This window comes from Barbus barbus, assembly GCF_936440315.1.
Source record: "Barbus barbus genome assembly, chromosome: 20".
Taxonomy (NCBI): Eukaryota; Metazoa; Chordata; class Actinopteri; order Cypriniformes; family Cyprinidae; genus Barbus; species Barbus barbus.
In genome coordinates, this window is record NC_136748.1 from 23,006,246 (window position 1) to 23,031,448 (window position 25,203).

Sequence of the window (25,203 nt, forward strand, 5' to 3'; positions counted from 1 at the left end):
TTTTCTCTCTCAAATATAAATCAATAGAAGCGACAAAAACAGCCACAGCTGTGGCTGAGGACAAGGAACCCAGGTTCAAGTCAAACCAGCGTCACACTCCTGTCTACACTCCACCTTCAAAATAGGTCAAAAAGTCCAAAAAATAAAACAGTTGGATACTGTAGTAACCTCCATTCTGCAGGTTGGCCCAAACTCTCACCCTATCCATTTGGTAGCAGCCAAAACATGCTCACAAGAGTTTCCACAGAATGAATGTTACCATATAGCCATTACTGGCAATAAGGCCAAGAAATAGAAATAAAAAAAACAAAGCATAATTTCTTTACAGGTTGGACAAACATTAGCATGCAATGACCGAATGGACCTCAGAGGCGAATAACTCTGAGGACTTTGATCTCCGGCACACATTGGTTACATATCTTACGTAATCGTAGTCTTGTGATGTCTGGAAACACTGAAGATATTACAGTAGGGGTGTGGACGAGACATTTTCAGTGCTAACTTTTGCAGTTCTTGATTTGCACACAGCCACCCAGGCAGGTTGACTGCTGGAATCAATAAAATGCTCATTAGCTTTTCCAGTTGAACCCACATTGACTTCAAAAAGTAACACTCCACAAAAACAACTGAGCACCCCTCCCACCATCCATGGGTGTACAAGTCCCCGAGCAGCACTGGGAAATAGGCTTTGGTAGGACGGAGGCCCAGGAATGAGTTCAATTACTGCAAGATGTGGAAGTGGGGCTAGCCAAACAGTGAGGCATTGTTCCACACCGCTGTGGCCTGTCTCGCTGGTGTTAAGCATTTCCCCACGAAACCTGAAGCGGGTTGATATTCAAAGGGGCCTGGATACAGTTCACCCCGCAACCAGAACATCGATCCCCTCCAGCAAGAGTTACAGGAACTAAATACGTTTCTCAGGTAACAATTGCTACAAAGTTTCTCATAAGAATGTTAAGCAAGGAAAATATGAAATTATCCATACGAGAGATGATTTGACAGAATTATGAAGATGAAAATCGTCAAATTTTCTATCATCGAAATGTATGTGCAGCACAAAAGGTTTAACAGAAAAGCTAAATATTTAGACACTAAAGTTACACCTAACAAATGTAATTTGTTAATTAAATCACAGTATTTAAAATATGAAGCCAAAAATGTCTTGACACTGTTCTGAAAAGTATATATATATATTTTTTATTTTATATTCCATATATGATATTTTATATATAATATCTGAATGTGACTGCATATTCAATGACATTCAGGTATTTTAAAGTGTGATTTGCAGGTAAGTGTACAAATACTTTTTGTAGCTGCCGTGTGTTCCCTAAAATGACAATCTGACAGTTTGCAGACATCTTGGAATCAGTTACATAAAATAATCCTGCTATCTCGCGTTCCCTACAGTGACTATAGATAAGAGTTCAGCATTATTCAGAGATACCGTGTCCCTGCAGGTCCTACAAACTACTGATGACTCATGTCCACTCCAACGGAAATTATCCAACCATGAATGACAAGATTCTGCAAAAACACTATTCAAAAGGATATTAATAGAAAATATAACCTTTCTTTCACCGATGAGGCCGACCAAATTACAGCAAAGTCAAGACCGACGCACTCTTTAAAGCAATTGCCAATGACAAGTATAGAATTAAACAGTCTGCTTCCTGTAAAACAACCTTGGCACCCAGAGGCAGGAAGCTCTGGCGCAGGTATCCAGTTCAGATTGCGCAAGCTCAGCAGGGAGTGCAGCTCACACATTAACAATCATGAGATGTGCTGATTTCACTCATTAACTGTGTTATGAAACCGGCTCCTGTCCTGGCCCCGTGGGCACGTCTGCAGCACTGTCAGGGCAAATACAGAGACTCTTCTAACGTGAGCTGCAATGACAGCGATGAAACTACAGGGCATTAAATGCATAGTAGAGACATGTCCAGACTAATACTAATGTCAAAGCACATCGTATCACTCACTCACCAACAAATATTATGTAAGTTTTCATGCAGACTGTCATCTTCCTAGTTGCTAAAATAATATGCGCTCTGCTCCAAAGCTGCCTACAGAGGCATTACAGGTGTGATACCTTTTTGGTGAATTCTGAGACAGCATCACATATATATACACTCTCCAGAGAATCCCAGAATGCATTGAGACAAGCGGAAAAACAACAACAACAACAACAAAAAAAAACATCCAAGATGGCAAAAAAAATTTATAATGTTACAAAAGATTTCTATTTCAAATAAACACTGTTCTTTTGAACTTTGGATATTGTGTGTGTGTATATATATATATAAAATCCTAAGTTCAAAAGAACAGCGTTTATTTGATAAATATATATAACATTAAGCAACACAACTGTTAATTGATAACATTAATAATAAGAAATGTTTCTTAAACACCAAATCAGCATATTAGAATGATTTCTGAACGATCTTGTGATTCTGAAGACTGGAAAAATGGCTACTCAAAATTCATCTTTGCATTACAGAAACAATTTATATTTTTAATTATATAAAACAGAAAGCACATATTTTAAATGGTAATAATATCTTACAATATTAAAATTTTTTACTATATTTTTGATCAAATAAATGCAGCCTTGATGAACATAAGAGGCCTCCTTTAAAAACATTTAACGAAATCATCCCGACCCCACATTTTTGAACGGTAGTATGTTTATATATAGTTTATCTATAAAATAATTTGGTATTTTTCAACATCAAAAACATCAATAAAAATTATATTTTAGCCAGTGTTTTGGTGTGCTTTGTAATTTTACACTTACAATTTAGCATTGTCACAGCATTTGCTTAGCAACATCGTAATATTAGCTCCTACTGGATCAATTGTCTGATTCACGTTAGGACCACTATTTATACTGTAAGGTTTCATTTTGGTTAGTGAGCTGCCTTGCTCTCTATGGCCTATCTAGGAAGCTTACTAGGTTTTGGAACAGTGCCAAAGTGTTCTTCCTTGTACAATTCCTAAAGAGTAGATTTTAAATACGTATCTGAGCTGTCACTGAAGATTTCAGGTTGCATATCACTATCAAGACAATTCCAGGAAGAATAACAGATGGGAAACGTAAACAACAAAACTGTCTTATTCATCTAAAACCATTGTGATTCATTCAAACGTCTTCATTCACATAAACCGTCTTCAAAACAATAGCTCTATGTCAAGCCACAAATATAAAAATACCATTCTGACAATGACATATCATGCTGAAGGAAACACCAGAAGGCTTCATGTGCTACAGAGCGCAGCATGTGTCAGTGACAGAGCATGTGTGCTTACATTACGCAGCCCACGGGCGTTTCTGAATGTCAACAAATGCTTTTCCTGTATCTTCAATGGGGTCCGCAGCCTAAACAGCCAGAGGCGGAGAAAAGATGGGAAAGAAAAGGGAGAAGGAGACAGACTGAGGAAGAACGGGGAGGGAAAGCGAGGAAAAGCGTGCATGTGCCCTTGTGCACGCAGCCTTGTTCAGAAACGCCACTGTCACTATCAATCTGTCTGCGGTGCTAGAGCAGGGGTGTAATAAGGCGGCAAGGACGTGAGTCAGTCGTGCCCCCCTGCCACTTACACAAACATCATGCACGCTGCCTTGGCAACCACAACACGACCCCCATGAGCAAGACACATCCCACGATGCTCAGTTGAGACCCAGAATGCAGCAGTGCCACACGACGGCCCACGCATTCTTAATGAACGAGTACAAGTAACCTACATTCACCCTCAGAAAAAAGTACAAACATTGTCACTGGAACAGTACCCTGTTAAACGGTACACCTTTGTACCATATTTACCCCTAAAATGTGCATTTTAGTACCCTAAAGGTACATAGTATTTGTACCGAAAGTGCACAAATTAGTACCTAAATGATACATATTAGTGTCTTCTGAATCTTCCTGTGCCTGTTGAGGTTCATTTGAACAAACTGCTAGCCCTAAATATTTGTTTTAAAAATTGTGCAACAAATTATACCGCAAATCATGTGGCTTGTTGAGAAGAGTTGATCAGACTTGTGAATATTCATCTGTTTGATGATAAAATGGGTTAAAAAAAACTGTATCCAGTGGCCAAAATATCATATTTCTGTCATATAGTCAGCCTAGCAACCACCTAGAACACCATACCATTGTGGTGGCAATTTTTGCATTGTCAGGTACTGCTCTTGTGTATTGAATGTAGTCTTCATTGGTATTTTTCATATGGAAAAAAAAAGCTCAAATTTAAATATTGTTTAGGTCTTTACATATGACAAGATAATTGCCAAAGTCTAAAAGGCATTGGCGCTATTTTCATAATTATCATAATATATTGGGAAGATCGCATTTACTAGTTGAATGCATTTCAACAGCACAGCAAAGTCGTAATTACTATTATTGGGAAACCTTCTATAAGCCCAGAGTTTCAGAGTTGTGGTGTGTCAGTGAAAAAAAAAAACATGACAGACACAATAGATGCAGCATCTGTATTGACAGTACATTTGTTTAAATTATTTTTTTATTTACAAAAAAATTAGCTAAGTTGTCTCTACAAACAATGACAATATTGTACAATTACGATAGAATGTATAACTATTCAATTTGCAGCATCTGTGTGAATTTAATAAAAATACACCCGATGCACATTCTTTCTTCATTTTATAAAAGAAATGTTAAAAACTTGAGCACTGATTTTTTTTTTATTAAAGGTACATCACCGCCTTGCTCAAAGTGCCTTGAACACAACTGAACTTATAAATACAAACACTCCAGGAGAACATGAACGCACCAATAATGGGGTACATCTATTCTCTTCTTAAACATTCTCATGTTTTTTCACACCTGTATAAAGTTTAATTTTTCCATTATACACAAAAAGTGACATTTTAATGAATATTGTCTATTTTCCATACGAAAACAGATCTTGAGCTATTTAAGCTCCAAAAAGGACCAAAAACATAATAAAATTATGAGTTAATTAATTAAAAAGTATTAACTGACATGAACAAACAATGAACAATGCATTTATTACACTATTTATTAATATTTGTTAATGTTAGTAAATTAAAATACAGTTGTTCATTGTTTATTCATGTTAGTTCACAGTGCATTAATTAATGTTAACAAACACAATTTGTGATTTTAATAATGCATTAGTAAATGCTGAAATTAACATTAGCTAAGATTAATAAAAGATGTAGAAGTATTGCTCATTCTTAGTTCATGTTTACTAATGTTGTTAACTAATGTTAACTAATGAACCTTATTGTAAAGTGTTACCGGAAAAACTGTATAAAATACTTTAAATATTTTCCTTTTGCACTCCCCTGAAAAAAACAACAACAGCATATGATCCCACTGTAAGAAAATGCAAATCAATCTCCACAGTCCATTAAGAAAGCAGCTGAATAACAGCCAGCGACGCAGTTAAGGCAAGAAACAATAATAAAACAGCTTTTTAAAGATGCCTTTGCTGTTTGGCCCTGTACTGCGGAACAACCCACTGCTGAGAGTCTAATTAATGAGTTTCACTCTGTCAGGGTGCAGAATTCGCTTTAAATGCAGTTATTAAGTCATTTTGGACGGACTATAGCCATTTTGTCGACTGTGTTTTTTCAAGCAGGCTCTGAAAGCTGTAATCATCTTAGAGCAGAAATCTGTAGATTAGCAGAGGGGCATATGCTCGCTCTCCCACTACATTTCCCCCTGTCTGCTCTATTGCCCTCTATCCATTTTGATCTAGATGTTTGTCTTTTTAAAGAGGTGTAAATTGCCAGGGGTCATCTGTTTGGTTTACTGAACTCATAAGAGTGAATCACACGGTGTGTTCTCTCGGTGAAGAATGATTGCTCAGTGTATGTTTACTGCCAGGTAATTGTCACCACAAGTTTTGCCGGTGACGTTGGAAAATACACAGCAATAAATATGCCCACGGCAATGTCACATTATGAGCTTATCTGGTCATATGGTTATTTTATCACTTATCTACAAGCTTTAAAATGACACCGGGGAGTAAAGCACTTAATGGCAGTGAAGGAAAAGCAGAGCATGTCTCCAGACAGCACTCCGGGGAGGAGCCATCAGAGGATCTGCTGACACCTCACTTGTCATGACTGGAGAAGATCACAACTGGCATGCTCAGAATGCATTGCTTACTGGTGGTCTTAAAAATAGAATGTGAAACACCAGTTTGCAACAATAAACATTTTGCTGCATTGACAAGAGACAGATGGATGATAGGTTTAACATTTTTAAAAAATGTTTCACATTTTCTACTTAATTCTTTAAAAAACTAAAGTATATACTAACAAATAAATAAACAAAACAGTTTAAATAAAAAAAAAATTAAAAATATAAAAAATATACACATTAAAATGATCAAATTTCACCTAAATTTGTACAAAAATACTTCTGACTCTTCAATCAATGAAAGACTGATAACACTTCTGGTTCATTCGTCTCTCTGAAAACTGAAGGTCAAATTTAACACATTGTGTGGGATATGGGATGCACATTTTGGCATGTGCAGTTTGTCATGCAGGTATTCCATGCATACAGAATTTGCACACTCTGCACAGTACTGCATTCCTTAAGGAGTTTGTGAGGTAGTACATCATCAACTTTCTGCTTACAGTAACCAATGCATAGCTCTCATTTGTCTTGTCCATCATCACACAAAGGAAATGGTATACAAAGGTAAAGATAAAAGAACCCATTTGTTTGCATATAGCATTTAAGGAACTATGCACTCGTTTTATTTGTTGACTTTCAAATCAATGACTTCATGACAAATAACCCTCTATTATCCACTACATCTGTCTGGACGTATCACACGTGACAAAAGCACAATCTTAATACAGACTGAAATGACTGAACACACACCCTCTGAAAATATGCAGACATGAGCAAAGTTTAGCCCAACTAACAGTAATTTCACGAATCTCTGTTTTGTTTCTGCTCTGAAAAAGATCTTGCAAATACATTATTGTAGACTAAAAAATGGTTGCAACAAACAACAGAATAAACTGGAATAACAACACATTCCAGAATGAAAATACATTTAAAAATCTAAATGAAAATGATCCAAGTACATTTTTTCAGAATGCACGGGGCATTTTGTCAACATTAAAAGTCAACACAGGGGTTTGGGGTCTCCCAGCTTGCTGCAGACTTGGCTTGATTCAAAAATAGAGCAGTGAATAAGCGGGTGGCGGAGCACAGCTCCGAGAAACGTGTGGGGAAGACAGACGGCATACCAAGGTATTGATAAGAATGTATCCTAGCAACAAGCCCCAGTGTTTGACTAAAGGGCCTGCCAGAGCTTTAGTATTACACCTCCAGCCTTTGCCAAATTAGCTTTCTCTTTCCTTCTTTCACTCTCTCTCTGCTTTTCTCAAGGCACACACATGCATTCAGCATGCACAGTCTGCAGTGCAACTCCAGTACCAGAAGAGGAAACTCAGTTTTGTGCATGATCTATAAGCTGTGCACATGACTCACTGTTTGATTGCACATCTTATCCTGAGTAAGCACATGATTATTGGGCAAACAGATCCACCCATAATGAAGGAGGAATCTAAAAACACCATTACAGATCACATGATATGGATTTTATTCCTCTACTTGTATGCCTTTAAGCATTTCATGTATTGGAAGTAGGGTGTGTGTTTTAAAAATCCCTAAATAGGTAATTGAATAATTTGAGACAAGAATAAAAGGAATATGTTTAAAGGAATAGTTCCCAAAAAATGAAATTTGCTGAAAATGTGTTCACTCTACGAGTTTGTTTCTTCATCAGAGCAGATTTTAGCATTACATAACTTGCTCACCAATGGATCCTCTGCAGTAAATGGGTGCCGTCTAAATGAGTGTTCAAACAGGTGATAAAAACACCACAATAATTCACAAGCAATCCACATGACTGCAGTCCAACAATTAACGTCTTGTGACACAAAATATTATACATAATAACAATAATAATAAATAATTTTACTTTCTCCAGTGAAGAGTTGTCTCATCTGAATCAGGAGAGAAATATGCAAAGATCAAGGACCATTTAAAACAGTCCAAAACAGTTCTCTACAAATATGTTAGGAAGGATAGACATTTTCATTTGAGAAAGCATTATTATGGATTATGGAAGTATTTTGGCCATATTCAATGGTTTGAAGTTTAAAAAAATTGATTCTCACAAACACGTCAAAGTATATGCAGCAATTTAAGTGGTTAATGATACCAGAAACAGTCAAGATGGGAGCCTGACTGGGATGATTTTAAACCTTTTTTTTTGGGCTTACTGCACATTATAGAGGCAAGAGTGACCTGTTTATGTATACTTCCACTACAACAAAAACTGCCTTAACAAAGACAAGTATGTCATACAGGCAATGTATACATGTGCTATTCTCTCTCCAATGAAGTCTGAAGTTTCCCCCTCAAGGTGATGATCTGTAATTCAATCTGGCATGTGCGAAATTACAGTTTCTTAACCAATGGAGGAACTTTAAAAACGCACGCTATTTTAACTCTCTTGTGCCATGTTCAGTCATGGAAATCAACGTTTGTTAAAGCTTCCTCAAGGACAGGTGTGCTGAAGACAGTGATTTCCAAATACACTTCACCTGGCAAACTACAAAGACATCTCGCAAGACAGATCTGACAGTTTGAGGGCACCGAAAAAAAAAACAGACTTTCAAAAAGTACATTTAGTGGATTTTTCAAGCTACACTGCACATTTAACAGTGCTTTCTAACCCCCAACCCTAACAACTAAACTTCAGCGTGCAACTCGTTCAATCAACGAAACCTCAAATAGTATGACTTATCTCGGTGGCAAGTTGTGCAGAGTCAAGCAGCACTCAAACTTTCTTCAAAAAGGGTTCAAATGTAGTTTCTGGAACAATGTTTACACTATGAAGTGCAAGTAGTACCACAAATGCAGTGCTAAGGACAAGTGCATGACTCACAAAATCCAGGAAATCAAGTATTGAGTACTGATTCGCTTCACTTGTTGCACAACAATGGCACATTAAACCCATCTGACAAATCATGAACATGCCATTGAAATATCTTCTACAGCAAATGCTCTGGTAACACTGATGTCACCCGACTTCATGTTCTCACAAGTTTGTCTTTACAGAAGAGCGGAAGGATAGATTATACTGTCTCTAAGGTCTTCCCTCAGAGAGGGTTGAGAATCAGTTCAGATAGTTGACCGCAAGCATGTCAATGGAATAAAAAATAAAGTAGAATAGGGGCAGGAAGTAAAGAACAGGAAACAGAGATGCTCCAGAACTAGAAGACGCTCTCATGCCTGAGCAGAATGACGTTATGGCTTTATTCACTTGTGGTCTTTGAAGGACTCTTTCCCCTTTGTGCACTGAACAATACTGTTGGACAGATGGCTCAAGCGAACTGAGGGCGCACAACCTCACACCCCCTCTAGACAGAGGCAGGGGTCCGCCAGCCCCATTCCCCCTGTGTCTAGAGTTGAGGGACAGCATAGAAGGACAATAGTGAGAAAGATCCATCCAAACGCCTCCTGAGTGGTTCAAAACCGGTGATGTGATCTGCAAAATTGTCTGGATATCAACTGTGATTAGCAAAGAAAAGGCAACAGATTTTGATATTAAAACAAACATGAAAAATATGTGTGTAGAAAGAAGCTATTAAATTAAATTTCTGCTTTTCTGCACAAACAAATTTGTTATTGAATATCAAAAATGAATGAAGCAGAAATAATAAAACAGCAACCCTGTATTCTACAATGAGAGACAGCATAGGTGTGTGGTGGAAGAAAACTCCACATAAGTCACTGGAATATCAAATTATTGGGAAACCATCATCCAAAGTAAAATAATTCAGCAATAAAAGACTCATCTGACCCGGAATCATTCATGCTTGGCTAGTTTCCTCCAGAGGTAGCATGCCAAAACAAGGAACCTGAGTCAACAAGATCTGTGCAATGAAGCTGAAATCTGACCGTCCCTTTGACGTTGAGTACTTTAGGACCCGGGCTGCACTCTGGAAAACACTGAGCCATTTCAGAGCTGGCATGGAAAAGTGGTCCCATTCAAGGAACATCAATTCACATATGCATTCTAAGCTATTACAGAGAAAGACAAGCACTAGAAATACTACTTATTTTCCATTTGAAATATGGCTGTCACTGTGCGTTTGAAAAAAAGCGAACAAAATTGTCTGGAATATCCTTCCATAAAGTCAGATAATAAATCAATTGATAAAATAATTAAGTAGCTAAAATAAGGCATTATTACCATTTTCTGAAAATGAAATGCTATCTAAAGGCTGGTAGGAAATTCTGAATTAAATCAATATTAATATATTCTATCGACAGGCATAGTTGTTTTGTTTTTTTCTCTTCAGGTGTATACAAATAAAAGTAGAGCATAAGCCTAATGGTGGGTAGAAATAAATCCAGTATAAACTTAAAATAAACTATTTTTTCAGATAATAATTTATATTCAGTTACTATTTTTCACAGTATAAAGTTGTGTTTCTGCATGAAAATATACACAAGCTACCTTTATATTTTAGAAAGGAGATCATCATATTTTGTGGGTCAACTGCATTACAAAGTTTGATAACCCATTCCTTAAATGGACAGTTAACCCAAACATTTAACTTCAGTAATCATCTATTCAAACATGAATGAAGTTTCTGGAGCTTGACAGCCAGCTGGCCAAATTCCAGTTTTGCTATATGAAGCTTCCTGGATATATGGGAAAGTAGATGATTAAATGTTCATCAACTATCCCTCTAAATCCAATAAATATGAGAAAACAGCCCCCAAAATCCTCCACAAAGATCACATGCTGATTGCATTCCCTTCATGTGCTCCAGAAACCCAAACATACTTCCTCTCAGTCATCTCACCCCAGGTGCCCTCCAGTCTCGTGACCCACTATATCTCTGAATACAAACAGTTCTGCCCCCATCTAGCTCCACAGGATCAATCAACCAGCTGATAATTACTGTTGCTATGGAACTCACCACCTACCCAGTGCTGCCACCCGCCCCGTGACCCCGTTTCCATCTACTGCCTTCATATTTTCCACAGGGTAAAAGAGAGGAGGGGACAGGAAAGTGAGGGAGAGCAGAAGAGAACAAACTGAGGTAGAATGTTATACAAAACAAAACCCGTTTTTTTTTTTCCGTATGGCTGGTTAATTAATTCAATTTGGACATTCTTCGGCTTCAGTGGGCAGAAATTTCAGGCTGTGTAAATTTATTTATTCAGTGGTGACTTCATTACCTTACATCTGTTCAGCTCTCTGACAGGGTTAACCAGTTCACTGACCACAGCTGATGGCATTTCTTCTTTCTGAGCATCCAGAGTACAAGAGAATTTAACAGTTAAACGCTGATCCCCCGCCCCTTCAGCAGTATTCACTAAGTAACAATGTGAAACTTCCACTATTGTTGTCATGGAATGTAGAAACTCTGGACAGCCAACTTTGTAAATACACACAAGAGGCAATATCTCAGAAAAAAAAACTCATTTGGGATGCTTCATTTTTGTACTACAAAGCATCTATAGGATGGGCACAATAGCTAAACATTCAAAAGCATTATGGTAAAACAACAACTAAAATCATCATTGAAGATTTAATTCTTTCAGATTTATACGTTTTAACCAGTGTTATATTTTTTTCTTCTATAGAATACAAAGATGTCTCAGATAATTTTTTCCATCTATATTTTAATTCTTACACAGCCATATGACAGCTTTGCGTGAGAAACAGAATGAAATGTAAATGGTTATTCAGTGCAGTGTTAAATATAGTTATTGTTTTGTGTGTTTGTCAATTTTATTAGTTTTTTATATTTGTTATTTATATTTCATTTGTTTTTATTGAATTGTTATGTGCTTTTGCCATTTTTATTGGTTTTTATATATATTTGTTATTTAGATTTATTTCTTTTTTTTAAATTTCATCTTTAATTTTAGTAATTTTATTTAATACTTAAATTTTACCCAGGCAACATTTCAATTTATTCATGTAATAGGCTATTTAATGTTTTTGCTATTTCAGCTTTATTTCATTTAACAAAAAAAAAATTAATAAAAGAAATTGTACAAAAAAAAGAAAAAAAAAATCCTTAACAACTACATCCCTGATTCAGTGAAAATACATTTAATCATAACTTTAAATATGGGCAATCATACACTTTAATATGCTTTACACACTGAATAATAATCAATAACGTTCTAGTGTATCTCATTACCTTAACAACGTCAAGTCCACCACAATGCCCTTTTACACGAATGTAAATAAACTAGAATGGGCAAATTTTGTATACATCAACAGACTTCTGACATTTCTCAATTGAAATCCTCTAAAATATTATTTAAAAAAACTCCCCAGTTATCTCTAACCCTTTCAGTTTTATTCTGAGCAGACGGCCCTTTCCAGGAACAACCAAGTCAGCTTTGACAATTGGCAATGTGCTCAAGACTGGAGTGTCACAGGAAGTTAGGTGTGATTACGTTCATTAACTTGTGAATCTGATTAAGAAACTTATTGAGAGGATTCTCCACACGTAAAGATTATCAATGAGGTTCTGTGAGAGAAAACAAGGCTCTTTTCCACATTTCCACCATCTTCCTAATTCACACCTAGACACGGACAAGGCTTTTTAATTATTATGATAACAACACAAGTCAGAGCTATAAACCCATCAAGACGATAAACGCAAATCACATCACGCCAGTCACTGCAAAACCACAATATTGTATACAAAACTGAGGGACTGGCTTACTAAAATCCTCTTTACTAGTGCCTTAGTGTATGAATCACAATATTTCTTTAAAACACGGCACTAAACACCATCTTCCCCTCAGCCATAATCATCGCTAGCACTTCAGAGTTGCTGGTCCCAGCAGACCGTTTTGTAAATGTCAGCGGACTAAAGTGGGACAGCCCAATTACAAGCCCATTTAAAGCTTGCTTTGGCAAAAGCAGGGCATGCTTCACAAGATTATTATTTTCTTTATGAGGCAAAGACAGGCGGCAGGGAACAAGCAATAACACAGTAAACTTCAGATTCAGCAGAACCAAAGACCCCCTCCGACAAGTATGAGCAGTTGGGGAGGTGCTCTCCATCGCTGTTTGTTTTTAAAAGAACAATGCCTTGCATCAACAGCTCAAGACATCCTCAACCAGAATTCACATTTGCAGAGTCACTTTGGCTTGCCGCTGGGTCTTATGCAAAAAAACACCTTTTAACTAGCATTGATTTGATCATTACTGTTTGGTTACCAAGCAAAGCATGACTAAACAAGAACCGACACGGGGAATTAAAAGGTGCAGCCGTGTAATCCGGTATTTGACATTCCCAGGAGAACAATTGAATTATCTCACAGATTACTTGAGGGAATTCATGATTTGCCATCATTGGTAAAGAACTGTGAGCTATCCAGATAATTGAAATGTCTGAATGATATACTAAGACAATAATTCTAAATCCAATTCATGTTCAATCAAACTCAAGAAACCCAGGGGCTTTTTTCAAAGGGGTGACCTCTAGACTGAAAGCTTCACTCGTAAATTGGGATCTGTTTTATGACAAGCCAGACATCTGTACCTTTGAGTGGCGCAGAAGGGCTCTAAAGGCCTGATGGAGGGTCTTGAATGGGGGCAACTGAAGGTCTTTTCACTCCAGCCGTGGGAAGAGTCAGGGAGGAGTGTTATCTGAACTCTGAAACTGAATCTCGACCCCAGCCACTAAACCTTCAGTCCATTGGTGGCTTGCTGGGGGGCCAGAGGCTTTTTAATACAGGACAGAACCACTTTTACCCCTCAAAGAGACAGATACATGACCTCAAAGTCAGGTCTCAGGATGGTGTAACCATAAAATGATTGTAAAAATGTAATATTACACTTAAAGGGACAGTTCAACCAAAAGTAAAAATTCTGGCATCATTTACTTACCATTATGTTTCTCCAAACCTGTATGCCTTCCTTTGCATTAAACATAACAGAAGATATTTTGAGAAATGTCTCAGTTTTTCCCCAATGGAAACCAAAACTGTTTGGTTACCAACATTCTTCAAAATACCTTCTTTTGTGTTCCACAGAAGAAAGTTGGGTGAACAGATATTGCACTAAAAAAAAGGTTTTCAGTTTTGATGCAAGTCACGTAGGAAAGAATAGGAATTCTTCAAGTTCTGTCTATGTGGTATGGGGAGCAGGAATGTTCTTCTGGTTGGTTGGCAGTCCAAGTTGGTTGTTTTGAGTTTTGTAAACAAGGAGAGATGCAACCTGTGGCTCAGATTAACTCATTGGGGGGTAAAGCCTGGGAAGGAGAACGCCTCCATGACTGAACACAAGCTTAAATACAACGCTACTATAGTTCTGAGAATGCACTGCAGTTCTCCATTGACTATATTACAAAGGAATACAGGGTTTCAACATTTCTAAACATTTTTAAAAGAAAACTAAATTCTGCTTGCCTATGCACTTGCCAACATGATGCAGGTTGTTGCTATGTGGTTGCTGCTTTCTGAGTAGTTTTAAAGCTTACAAAAACACGAATTATTAAATATTATTTTTTTAAATGTACGTGCAATAATAAATCAATCAATATGACAATTCAAATCATATAGAAAAGCAAGTCATTTTGTATGACTGAGACATAATAGAGGCTATATATAGAAAATTAATTAATTCTTATGGAAGACTGATTTTCACATACAATTGCAAATCATATTATGAGATAAACAGTCAAATATTTTTCACTCTGAAGTGGAAACAGGCTTCCATAAATTCTCAAGTAACCTAACACTAGATAGATTAGCCTTTTTGGATTTTTTTTTTAATTCAAGGCAAGTCAAGTCACCATTATTTCTATAGCACTTTTTACAGTGCAGATTGTGTCAGCGCAGCTTTGCAGTATTAATAAAGACTTAATGACTTGTGCTCCATTCACGTGACTGACAGCACGGATGCTATGGCATGTCATGATTGGAGAAAGGTTGGGGTGGAGCTGTAGCTCTGCAGACAAACTAAAGATCACTGAATAATCAGATGAAAGCAGCCTGGCAGGCGTTGGGTCAGATGACGGGCATCTGAAGACAAGTGCAAGCAAAGGTCTCTGCATAACATTATATGAAAGTCTGAAATAAATACCGGAAGCAAGAAACCCAATGTTCTGTACACTGAATAATAAAAACATCAAATTTATTGTATACTTTTAAAAATCATTTCGGATATCTACTCACATCAAAATCACTTTTGAGAATGTCTAAAAAACCAGAAAGAAAGCATTTTTATCAATGCCAGGCTCTTCCAGCTGACACTATCAGCAGTAAATAACAGACATTTTTCTGCTACAGCTACGTTCTGCACTAGAGGTAAGCTTGTCATCAATCTCCTGTCATGTGGTGGGAACAAGTTAAGAACCCTACTGTTAGACTTGAGTGAATCTTGCTGATGGAATAGACCTGGCCTGGTGAGTGAATGTGTCGAATGCGCACTTTTATTGCAATACATTCATATTCTTAGCAGATGCACAGATTCTACTCTTCTGTTACCATAAATATTCAGGCAAGTTATGCACATAACACATAGCTTGCACCTATCAGAGAGATTTTGAAACTTTGTTTTAAACTGCATGGTAACATTCTTCATTAGTAAGCTGCTAGTAATATCTGCTAAACTTGAAAATTATTAAAAAAATATATAAATTGTCAATTTCCTCTGCTGAGAGGCTGAACAGGGGAAGGCAATATATAAGTAGCCGTGAATTAAAAGGAATAAACCAAGCTGCACTGGGACATGTGATTCCAAGGATAAAACTAAAAACAGTGTAACCAGTACAGGTACATAGCTATATGCCCGTAAAGCCAAATGTGATGCTGTGATGTAAGATCATTTGGTATATCAGTCAATGCAAATCAAAAGTAAACACACAAAGTACACGCGTAGTAGCACCTTCAGGTACTTGTGACCGATACACACCCTCTATAGCGTCACAGGCTAGTGGCATTAAAGACAAAATAGAGAGTTAAAAACAGGAAAGAAAAATCTCTGTCATATCCTCTGACTAAAACACCATGTGTTTTTTTTAATACTCTCACAAATACAAAGAAAAGGAGCCACAACTGCCTGTATAATCAGTGTTTCCCTGGAAACCAATGGAAGTCTCAATCACTGCATGTTACTCACGGGTATAAAACGGTGAGCATCCGTTTCTATATTTGGATGCCAATGCAACAATAGCATAAAACTTTCAATGTTAAAAGGGCACTGGAAAAGTATTTTAGGCATGTTTTGTAAATCATCTTTCAAAAGTGATCACTATTGATAAAATAAAATAAATTAAGAAAAGTAGATTTTGTTAAATTAGTCATGAAATACTTTCATTATTTCAAATTGATGATTTACAGAGTATGTTTTGTTTGTTTTTATTTCTTTTCTGTATTACTTTCATGGGGAAAAAAAACTTTCTTCATGCACAGGATCTGCTAAAACACCATCATTTTGGATAAATGTGGGATGCTTTCCACTAAACCATTAATCCAAGTGCCCAAACTCACCACTGAGCCCATTCGGTATGCTTCTGAGAAGATGGTTGGTTGATAGATCATCCATAGACCTCCTGATAGACACTATCTTTCCCTCTGAAGGTTTGTGAATATGGCTGTGGTGGTGATCAGGGCTTCCAGCACTTCCCGTGCTAGAGGTACTGCTCCCATCTCCAACATCCCTCACAGTCGCAGAACCTCCGTTCAGATTGGTCAAACTGGATTGGCTGTCTATGGAGCTCCTGGATCCAGCTCCATTCCTCTCATCATCTAACATGAGGATGATCTCCTTCAGCTCCACATTCTCTCTCATCACACTCTCCTGGTTGGTTTCTAGGTCTTTCAGTTTTTGCTGGAATATACCAACCTCCTTCCACATAACACTGGCAGTGTACCTGCCAAATCTCTGCCATTCCCTGGACAGCTTCTTCCCTTTCTGCCGATCATCATCCAAGAAACAGCACAGTTCTCTAAGCTCCTGGTTGTCTTCTTGCAGTTTCTGGTTGACCTCCTTCAAGCTCCGTATTTCGTGGAGATGCACTTGTAATCTCCGGTTGACGTCCTTCATCATGTTCCCGTGCTCCACCATCAAGTTAATCTTTTCACTATCCACTTTCCGGAGTCTCCTAAGCAGCTCCTCTTTGCTACATTTAAGCAGTTCTTCATCCGATATCTTACTTAAATCATCCCTTGGGACGTCTAGAATATTTTTTGCCATATTCCTGTTGTTAAACGTGGTCTGACGCGAGAGATCTGGTTACGATTTTTTAATCCTTCCTTCGCGTAAACGTAGCGAGCAATATTAAACTCATAATTAAAATTAATCCAGTTTTTTCGAAGAACGAAATCCTAACTCTGCAACGAAAAAAACTCATGCAACTGACCAAGATGAGGAAACACTACTCCGCTTTAGATAGAAATTCTCCTTCTGTCGTTATTTCATATTTATTTCAGCTGGAATCTCCTCTTTCTGACACCGTTCCCAGAGATGTGGCTCTCCAACTGCTGAGGCAGATGAATGGTGAGAGAATGCGCTTCAGCTCTCGCTGCATTGCCTGCTAATGCCACTACCTCTTCCTATAGGGGGCGTGTACCGACTCCGATTTCACCTTAGAGTTGCGTTCAAATATCATCTTTTTATCCTGGTAGATATATACACGGTAAAATGTGCATAAAATACTTTAAAAACTGTACTATGGAAAATATATTAAAATAGGAACATAACATTGGGATAACTATAAGACTGCACTAGTATTTTGATGCTTGGATGTTTCTGAAAATTGACAGATATATAGGCATAAGAATATATACTCTAGATACTATTTTAGATGTCTAATGTAAGCCTACTAAAACACATTTTCCAATTTTTATGCTAAACTGCCCATGTAGTTTAAAGTAAGATAAGGGCCCTGCCGCTAGGGGCAACATGGAATAGGGGTCTCAAAAGACATTTGCCCGGGGGATTTTCGTACCCTTAACTGAAACATGTTACCTCATCCAGATGATTAGAAATAGTTTAATTAGCTTAAAAGAATTGCACAACTATTCACCAGCAATGTCAGTGACATAAGTGTAAAACTAATAATGTATTGATATTTATAGCACCACTTGAGATGAGTGAATGACAAATTATAGGGTTGAAAACAGGGTTGATTTTTCAGCCAATAGGGAATCAGTAATATTCTGCTTCCAACGCAGTTCATAATTTTCATGTGAATGTAGTTACAAAAATAGCCACCAAGCTTTCTGCAAGCATTCAAATGGGGCTTAATTTCGTTAATAATAACTTTTTTGACCTATTTTTAAACAATGAAGCATTATAGTAACATTCCAGAGGATATTAAAGAATATTAAAGAATACAGCAACATCAGAAAATTGCTTATTCGTATGTTAATACGTCCTGTAATGGGAATGAATGCATGAGGAAATTTAAATATCAAAAGATCTGCAATCACTTAAGCCTTTAAAAAGTAGATCCCACTTATCCTGCGTTAGTATGAACTTGGATTCTTGTGTGAACACATCCCCATCTTGTGGATAAAATTACTCAGCGCTCACATCTGTAATTATTTTGATATATCACGCATTCATTAATCAGCAGGAATCGCTTAAGAACTGCCGAGAGACTCTTACAAAAACAAATATAATGGCTGGAACTGAACCAGAGACTGCAGAAAAGATTCAAAATGAAAACCTTTCAAAAACCAACACATTACAATTCTATGCAACAAATAAACTGTGGACACCAGCACATAATATATCTATTCTTTAGAAATGGGAAAGTTTACATAATCTGATTCTATTATCTCATCACAAAATTAAATTAGAAACAGACGCATTAACAGGCCATTAACCAGCATGCAGCTACTTAACAGCTATTTTTGTTTCTGAAATGTTTCCAATACAGGGGTTAAAACCCTTAATCGTTACAGGAACTGATTACAAGCAAGACTGAAGCTTCATGTCTGCATGTTCATTCAGATGCAAAAATTAAATACAATTAACTTTCGCATCTATATTTGCTTTAGGCTAATAATTGTCTGCATATATATGTATATATATATATATATATATATGGGGTCACACTGACTCAGAGCAGAACAAAAGTGTTACTATACTGGAAGTTACAGTCGGAGAATTGCGGTTTGGACCTGTGTGTGTCTCAGGATCTCAGTCTCGTTACTCAAACAAGGAGGAGATGGTTTAGTATGATACAGGTCCAACTGATCTACGAATCGTGTTTAGTCGCTACACAGTAAATGAGACGTGAATTTGTTTGGAAATGGTTGATGATTAAAATCAGGGCAAAGTGCACGACTACATAAGTCAGTGAGGACACACGAAGAGTAGGCTATCCTCGCCATTGCATAACTTTTACTTCCATGTATCTGAAGTTGGGCGCCAGGATTTGAGCGCTATGTGGTACTTTTGCGATGTTTTCGGCCGTGTATGGCAATCACCGTTTATTTTGTTTTATTTGTTGGCGTTTTGGATCGCACCTGCGTTCTTGCATCCGCAGTGTTTGGATTTTAAACCTCCCTTTCAGCCTCAACAAGAACTTCAGTTCTGTCAGATGTATAAACACTTCGGCTGCTGTGACTTTGCCAGAGACCAAGAGCTGAAGGCAAAATACTATCGGATAATGGATAATTTCGATTATTATGGGTTTTCCAACTGTGCAGCGTACGTCCAGGATCTGCTCTGTCAGGTAAGTTTGGTCGACTGCACACGTTTTTTGAAACAAATCTGATTTTTTTTTGTTCTGGTGGTTGCTGGTAAATGTACTCGAACCATTACATGTCCGCCTTTCAACACGTACCGCATTTTGCAGCCATAAATTGTAAACGATGATGTCCAACAGTCTGCCTGCCAGCGTTGCCAATGTGAGAGGCCAAATGACGTCACTAGTAATCACGAGGAATCGCCAAATATGAACAAAACTGAACCAGCAAATACTTAAAATCCACATATGCGTGCACATTTAAACACATAAAGAGCATAGCTAAAACAGAAAACACTTCATAGGCTTATAATATGCCTGTAATAAATAAAAAATAATGTAAAAAAAAAAGTAATAATTGTGGAAACCAGTTTTTTTTCATGATTCCTTTATGAAAAGAATGTTCCAAAATAGCATTTTAATGTCTTTACTGTTGACTAATTTAATGCATCCACGATCAACCCTTATGAAAATTGTAAAAAGTAAAAGTGAAGTAAACATTTGTTTTTTCATTTTTGTATAACCAGTTTTACTACAAATACCATGGTTAAACTATGGTTAGTGCAGCAAAACCATGGTTAATTTGTGGTTACCATGGTTTAACTATAGTAACCATGGTTTTTGGTTTAATTTGTTGTAAAACCATGGTTATTTTTCGTAAGGGAATAAACACCCTCGTAACCTATCAAAACAGTCTGGCAATTGCTAGCAACCAGGGGTCACATAGGAACTTTTGAAGTTGTTAAGTGTTTGTGGTTTCTCAGAGTAGCAGACATGACTTGTCAAATCCATTGCTTGAGGCCATCGCGATTCAGTTACAATCCCTCACTTTTCCGGTCTCTCTTCTTCAGGAATGCTCTCCATACGCTGCTCACCTTTTTGATGCCGAAGACCCCAGCACGCCGTTACGGACCATACCTGGACTCTGTCCGGACTACTGCTCTCAGTTCCATTCCAAGTGCAGATCCTTTCTTACCTTGTTGTCTGATGACCCACGTCTTTCAGAACTTGAGCATGACCAGCGCAGACTATGTCAGTACCTCGAGCTGGATGACCCGGATTACTGTTATCCTCATCTGCTGAGCAATGAACGGTTAACCAAAAATCTGGGCCGCACCACAGCAGACTCTGAAGGCTGCTTGCAGCTGTGTTTGGAAGAGGTTGCCAATGGACTCAGAAATCCTCTTGCCATGGTTCACGCCAATGATGGCACACACAGGTTTTTCATTGCTGAACAAGTTGGCCTGGTCTGGGTATACCTTCCAAATCGATCAAAGCTGGAAAAGCCATTTCTAAACATCACAAAGTCTGTGCTGACATCTCCATGGGAAGGTGATGAAAGAGGCTTTTTGGGATTCACCTTTCATCCCAACTTTAAATACAATGAGAAGCTGTATGTTTACTACTCTGTTGAGGTGGGCATTGACGAGAGAATCCGTATCAGTGAGTTCCGTATCTCTTCTACGGATATGAACGTGGTTGACCATGGTTCAGAGAGGTGAGCAGCTTTTCTTTGACCCTATGCTTTCATATTGAGTTTTGAGCATCAAATACTCCCTGTGTTTTCATGTCCCCCTCAGAATAATTTTGGAGATTGATGAACCTGCTTCTAATCACAATGGTGGACAGCTTCTCTTTGCTGATGATGGATACTTATACATCTTTACTGGGGATGGTGGAATGGCAGGAGATCCATTTGGGAAATTCGGAAATGCACAGAACAAGTAAGTTGTTCTGTACAACATCAACTCATCAATTCAGTTTGGTACAAGAAGGACAGATTTCCTATAATAGTTTTCCCTCTCTTATCTATATGTAACTACTAGATCTGCCCTTTTGGGGAAGGTTCTGCGCATTGATGTAGATGACAACGAAAGGGGGCCGCTGTATAGAATCCCACCAGACAATCCGTTTGTGCATGAACCCAACGCTCGTCCAGAGGTGTTTGCCTATGGGGTGAGGAACATGTGGAGGTGCTCGGTAGACAGAGGAGATCCGAACACCAAGGAAGGAAAAGGACGAATCTTTTGTGGGGATGTGGGCCAGAATAAGTATGAGGAAGTAGACATTGTGGAGAAAGGCCGGAATTATGGCTGGAGAGCAAAAGAGGGCTTCTCTTGTTACGATAAAAAACTCTGTGCCAACAGCTCCTTAGGTGGGAATACAGTTGCTCTCATTGTCAGTCCTTCAGATTCTTGATGTTTGAAAAAGTCTTTTTCAACCCATAAATTCTTTTACATTATGAACTCTTTTACTTCTAGATGATGTTCTTCCAATTTATGCATATCCACACAAAATGGGTAAATCTGTCACAGGTGGATATGTTTACAGAGGCTGTGAAAATCCAAATTTAAATGGAATGTACATATTTGGAGACTTCATGAGTGGGTAAGTAATGAAATATATGTATGCATATGTATATATGTATTTTATACACTACCATTCAAATTTTTGAGGTCATTATGATCAAATCAGCATATTATATTAATTTTTGAAGGAAAATGTGACACTAAAGACTAATGACTGCTGAAATCATCAGCTTTACCATCACAGGAATATATTACATTTTAAAATAGAAAAAGTTATTTTATATTGTAATGATATTTCACAATATTACTGAACATTAATTTATATGTTGTTGTGATACTACTTGAGGTCATAACTAATTAGATTTTTATGTATTTCCACAGACGCCTGATGAGTTTAAAGGAAAACAGAAACACGCACATTTGGGAATACAGTGAGATTTGCATGGGTGTGGGCCTGGCTTGTTCATTTCCAGGGCTCATTAACAATTACTATCCGTACATCATATCGTTTGCAGAAGATGAAGCTGGTATGTACCCAGAAAGGCTATATGTTCCTTTTTAATGCTTTATATGCTGCAAAAATGAGTCACTAGCGCCTCCTAGTGAATAAAAAACCTGTTTAGAAATTTATAGTAATTTGATCAAAATTTAATGTGACTTGTTTTTTCCTGTGACCAGGTGAACTCTATTTCATGTCCACCGAAATACCAAGTGCAACATCTCCGACAGGTGTTGTGTACAAGATTGTTGATCCCTCAAGGTATTCATTTTTTATCATTCATGAGGTAGTCTCATGGTGGGCAAAGATCAGCTTGCGTTGCCTCTTAACAGACTTTACTCTCAAAAGATGAAAATGCTGTGTTGGTAGCAATACGTGCAGCTGTAATCTATCTCTTGCTCTCTGACGTAGATTAAATCAAGACTGGCCAAGAACTACACTTATTTTTACTTGTTCCTCCGCTTCTTAGGGAAAAAAAAGAAAAAATCTGGATAACAGTGAAACACTTACAAATGAAGCGAAAGGGACCAATCTGTAAATGTTAAAACACTCACTGTTAAAAGTACAGCCACAAGACATAAACTATATGCATATTAACATGATTTACTTTAGCTTACTTGAAAAATGTAATGTTTCTGTTGTAAAATCTATCCACATTTACAGCTACATTGTGACAACGTAACACCTAAAACAACCGTAAAAATGTCAAGAACTACTTTACAGCTCAAATAATGCAAAGTTTTAACAGAATAAGTGCTTTTATACAATTCTAAGCTTCACAACTGTTTATAAATCCTGGATTTTTATTTTTTTTTACCTCTGTGAAAGAAAACAAGAGACAAGTTGAAATACAATCTGTGGTAATCAACATTATTAGGCCACAAATGATGTCAACTGAACCCAGAAAATTAATTTAAAGAAATTATTAAAAATGCTCTCCCTGCTTTATTACAGACGTGCACCCCCAGGAAAATGTCATTATGAGCCTCTTTCAGTTCGTGTTAGGAGCAATCTTATACCATTCGAGCCAAAGGAAAGTAAGTTGGCTGCCTTTTTAAGAGATCTAGAAAATTTGTACATCTAAAACTGTTTTGCCATGAAGCTATGTGCTCAAAATATTTCATGTTCTGCCAATTATGCAATAGAATGCCACAGGAATAGTCAGAAGTTAGCATCACCTTGAGATGATGGAACCCAAAGTTATGGCACCTCTTTTCCGGGTTTTAAGACTCATTCCTGCTGCACTCTATGACAACATGATTGATTTTAAAAATCCCTTTTTTCACAGCACTAATAGGAGTCCATGTTCCAACAAAGAATCCCAGACTCTCAAATCCAGAGGCACCTCCTGAAACTGGCTCAAAAGACTGGCTTCAAGAGCTGCTGGACATCTTTAGAGAGCAGAATGAGCAGATCACCCCCACACCATTCACCCCAACTACACCCAAGCCCCTCAGGACATCCAGGCAGAGGAAGGGTAGACCCAGGAAGGGCAAGCACAAGAACGGAGCAGTGAGATTGGTCGGGGATGAAGAGGGTCGGAGGGATCGGGGAAGGGTGGAAGTATACACTAATGGGGAATGGGGGACCGTTTGTGACGATCTCTGGAACACCAAGAATGCCATAGTGGTTTGCCGGCAGCTCGGGTTCCAACATGCCCTTAAGGCTGCCAAGTACGCTGAGTTTGGGGAGGGGACGAGCCTGAAGATTATTCTGGATGATGTGCAGTGTGAGGGGACAGAGGAAACTCTCTTGGACTGTCAGCATGCTGGGATTGGCACACACAACTGCGCTCACTACGAAGACGCAGGAGTGATATGTGGAAAAGCACTGGAGTAATCTGAAAAGTTCTGAAACAAGCTTTTTGTTATTAGTTGTAGCACATAGGTCTACCTCATCTTTACCAACTGCAATACAGAAGACATATGGACGATGATAAAATGTGATATTTGAGTTTAATTTGGAGTTATTTTAGTTTCATAGACCTATGTGGATGTTTATTTTTTCTCAATCAGTGAGGTTTTGTTATCCAATACATTACGTCTTTGCATAACTTTTGTAACAGTTAATTGTTCCATCGTTCATTCACAAATAAATTTGGAATTTATTTTGTTTTTGTGATTATTTTACACCAACACAAAACAGCATGTAGCACTTACAGCTTAAAAGGATAGTTCTCACAAAAATGAAAATAGTTGCCATTGGAAAAAACACTATGTAAGTCAATGTCTACTGTCAACTGTTTGGTTACCCACATTGTTTAAAATATCATATTTTGTGCTCAGCAGAAGAAATAAACTCATACAGGTTTGGAATAACTAAATGATGACAACATTTTCATTTTTGAGCGAGTTTTGGATAAGTCCCTTTGTATATTTTGAATATCGAGGGGTGAGAACCAGAAGGGCGTAAGTGACATTTTTGGTGAAATGGAGATATACACTCACCTAAAGGATTATTAGGAACACCTGTTCAATTTCTCATTAATGCAATTATCTAATCAACCAATCACATGGCAGTTGCTTCAATGCATTTAGGGGTGTGGTCCTGGTCAAGACAATCTCCTGAACTCCAAACTGAATGTCAGAATGGGAAAGAAAGGTGATTTAAGCAATTTTGAGCGT

At 37.6% G+C, this 25,203-nt stretch overlaps 2 protein-coding genes across 2 annotated transcripts in view; one reads left to right on the top strand and one right to left on the bottom strand.

The window, feature by feature from the left end:
- LOC306886710 (coiled-coil domain-containing protein 85C-A) overlaps nucleotides 1-17,583 on the bottom strand; it is a 39,858-nt gene extending 22,275 nt beyond the window's left edge. Inside the window, exon 1 of the mRNA XM_079444039.1 lies at nucleotides 16,563-17,583. Coding sequence (XP_079300165.1) covers nucleotides 16,563-17,268 — 706 coding nt within the window. The 5' untranslated portion in view covers nucleotides 17,269-17,583. The remainder of the gene's footprint in view (nucleotides 1-16,562) is intronic.
- Nucleotides 17,584-18,976: 1,393 nt separating this feature from the next.
- On the top strand, nucleotides 18,977-24,687 carry LOC306886514 (HHIP-like protein 1). Its single transcript, XM_079443674.1, has 9 exons — nucleotides 18,977-19,759; nucleotides 20,623-21,269; nucleotides 21,352-21,495; nucleotides 21,598-21,926; nucleotides 22,033-22,159; nucleotides 22,462-22,607; nucleotides 22,759-22,840; nucleotides 23,534-23,616; nucleotides 23,868-24,687. Exons 1-9 carry the CDS (start codon nucleotides 19,469-19,471, stop codon nucleotides 24,416-24,418), a joined length of 2,400 nt encoding a protein of 799 aa, XP_079299800.1. The 5' UTR covers nucleotides 18,977-19,468; the 3' UTR covers nucleotides 24,419-24,687.
- The last annotated feature ends 516 nt before the right edge of the window (nucleotides 24,688-25,203 follow it).

Coding starts and splice junctions, on each gene's coding strand:
- LOC306886514 (XM_079443674.1), top strand. CDS start 19,469: ATGTGGTACTTTTGCGATGTTTTCGGCCGTGTATGGCAATCACCGTTT. Junction 19,760..20,622: donor TCCAGGATCTGCTCTGTCAG/GTAAGTTTGGTC, acceptor TCTCTTCTTCAG/GAATGCTCTCCATACGCTGC. Junction 23,617..23,867: donor ACCATTCGAGCCAAAGGAAA/GTAAGTTGGCTG, acceptor CTTTTTTCACAG/CACTAATAGGAGTCCATGTT.